At 48.0% G+C, this 1,937-nt stretch overlaps 1 protein-coding gene across 1 annotated transcript in view; it reads left to right on the top strand.

Annotated features, from left to right (window-relative positions):
• Window positions 1-267: 267 nt before the first annotated feature.
• The window catches only part of AURANDRAFT_68293 (hypothetical protein), a gene marked incomplete at both ends in the record, with an annotated part of 2,849 nt that continues 1,179 nt past the window's right edge, over window positions 268-1,937 (top strand). The window contains 7 exons of the mRNA XM_009043941.1: window positions 268-337; window positions 384-437; window positions 597-611; window positions 856-1,260; window positions 1,290-1,384; window positions 1,406-1,681; window positions 1,731-1,895. Of these exons, the coding sequence (XP_009042189.1) occupies window positions 268-337; window positions 384-437; window positions 597-611; window positions 856-1,260; window positions 1,290-1,384; window positions 1,406-1,681; window positions 1,731-1,895 (1,080 nt within the window). The remainder of the gene's footprint in view (window positions 338-383; window positions 438-596; window positions 612-855; window positions 1,261-1,289; window positions 1,385-1,405; window positions 1,682-1,730; window positions 1,896-1,937) is intronic.

A 1,937-nucleotide genomic window follows, 5' to 3' on the forward strand; every position in this document is an offset into this window, starting at 1 on the left:
ATGAGCTGTTAGTTATTATTATTATTATTATTATTATTATTTATTTAGCGTCGGAGAAGCCGCATGCCCAAGAGCACACACGGCAGATAGGTCTCGGACGGAAGAAGTTGAAGTAGGTGGGGCAGCTGCCCCCCAGCAGGGGCCGAAGGCCCACGGGGGGAGCCTCCTGAGGATCAGCTTCCCCGGCGCCACAAATGGCGAAGCCCCGAAGGGCGAGAGAGGAAGGGGGCCCCGAGGGGCGCCGGGCAAGGGAGGAGGGAGGGGAAGATGGCCGGGGCCGGGCCACCCACCAGGAGCGCCCGACAGCCCCGGGCCGCCGCTAAGGGCCGCCAGCTCGGTTAGAGTGAGTCTTCCGTAGTAAAATGCAACATTTTTCGCCCCAGTTTTTGAGGTGAATCATCGGCTTATTTACCGTCCGTTGTGGCATACTCGGAAGGGTACTGCAAAAGAATCTGATGCGCTTTGCGCACACGCCAATTAAACCAAGGGATCCATCGATCTATCGAGATCTTTCGTCCTGCCAGCGTCTTGTCTGCTAGGCCCTGTAATAATATAATGGCCTTGTTTCTAAGTCGCTTGATGGCATTTTCAGCTAGGTTTGGCTGATGAACGTAAGGAGATAGAAGCTCAAATTTGATCTGTAACTGATCCTTCACTCTCCGAAGTTGAGATCCTTCCTTGAAACTGGAAAAATGGTCAGACACAACAAGCCTAACTCTACAGTCAAACTCAATACGGACTTGGCTAACTAGATCATCAATCTAGTATTTCCTTCCGTCTACCTACACAAATGTCTTTCATTGATACTAAGAATTCTTTCTTGAAATTCACTGTAAAAAATGATGGTGAGCATAGTTACTCTCCCAAAAGCGGGAGCTGGCGCCCTCTTCAACTCGATAGCTGTAACCAGCGGAGGAGCTCTTATAGATCAGCGTTTATCATACAATGTGTGGAGAACCGTCCAGCATGTTCAGAAGGCTGGCGTAGCTTCTTCTTCTGTTATGAACACACTTCTTGGCTGTTCTTCTGACAAAGTCAAAGGTGTCACAATTTCAAAAGGTGAATCGAAGACTTTCTGTGACCCAATCAAGAACCACGCATCGATTTTTGTTGCTCAAACCCACTACCTCCCTATGTTCGGCGGTGAACTCGAAATGGTTTCAAATTATGTCCTGCCGACCTCATGGGCTTCTGGGCGTCGTCCGCAACATCGGTCCTCGACTCACATCTTCTCTTTGAAAGTGTGGAACTTGTTCTTTCGTGTGTACAATTGAGCCAAAATTCTGTAGAAGAATTAGTGAATAAAATTCACGGGGGCGTTCTAACATTCGAAGGTCAAGGGTACGGTGTTTCGACAAACACCCTTGCTCAGGTTTCGGGGCAGGTAACCCTCCCCGTGTCGCAGGCTTACACAAATGCGCAAAAAGTAGATTTTGTTATGACCCCTAAGACAACACAAAACGGCACAAGTCTCAGTCGTCCTCATAATGATGTAAAATCTGTCTTTGTCAAGAATTACCTCACATCCTATGGTCTTCTCAGTAATGGTCAACTCGTAGAAGCTACGAGAAGTTGTCGCGCGAGTGACGCTGAGGCTTTAGCGATGTCTCTCATTGAGCTAAATATGCTTGATGACATCGAACAAGCTGGACTAGTTTACAAAGACCAAGCTGAACTTTCCGTTGATCACTTGGAAAATACAGGCACAGGAGCAGGTGCGGGGGCTGTAGGTTCTTTCGTTGGTTCTCTCAGCCTTTGTTCTTTCAAGAACGGAAATGAAAAAAAACTGTGCTCGGGGCGTAATTTTGTCAACGCTACCAACAGTCTCCAGCTCGATTTTACTCCTGCGTCAGGCAACGATCAAACAGTCACCATTGACATTATCACATATTATCGTTCTGTAGTCACTGTTCACCTCAAGGCCGGGGATCCTCAGA

This window comes from Aureococcus anophagefferens (genome assembly GCF_000186865.1).
Source record: "Aureococcus anophagefferens unplaced genomic scaffold AURANscaffold_87, whole genome shotgun sequence".
NCBI lineage: Eukaryota > Pelagophyceae > Pelagomonadales > Pelagomonadaceae > Aureococcus > Aureococcus anophagefferens.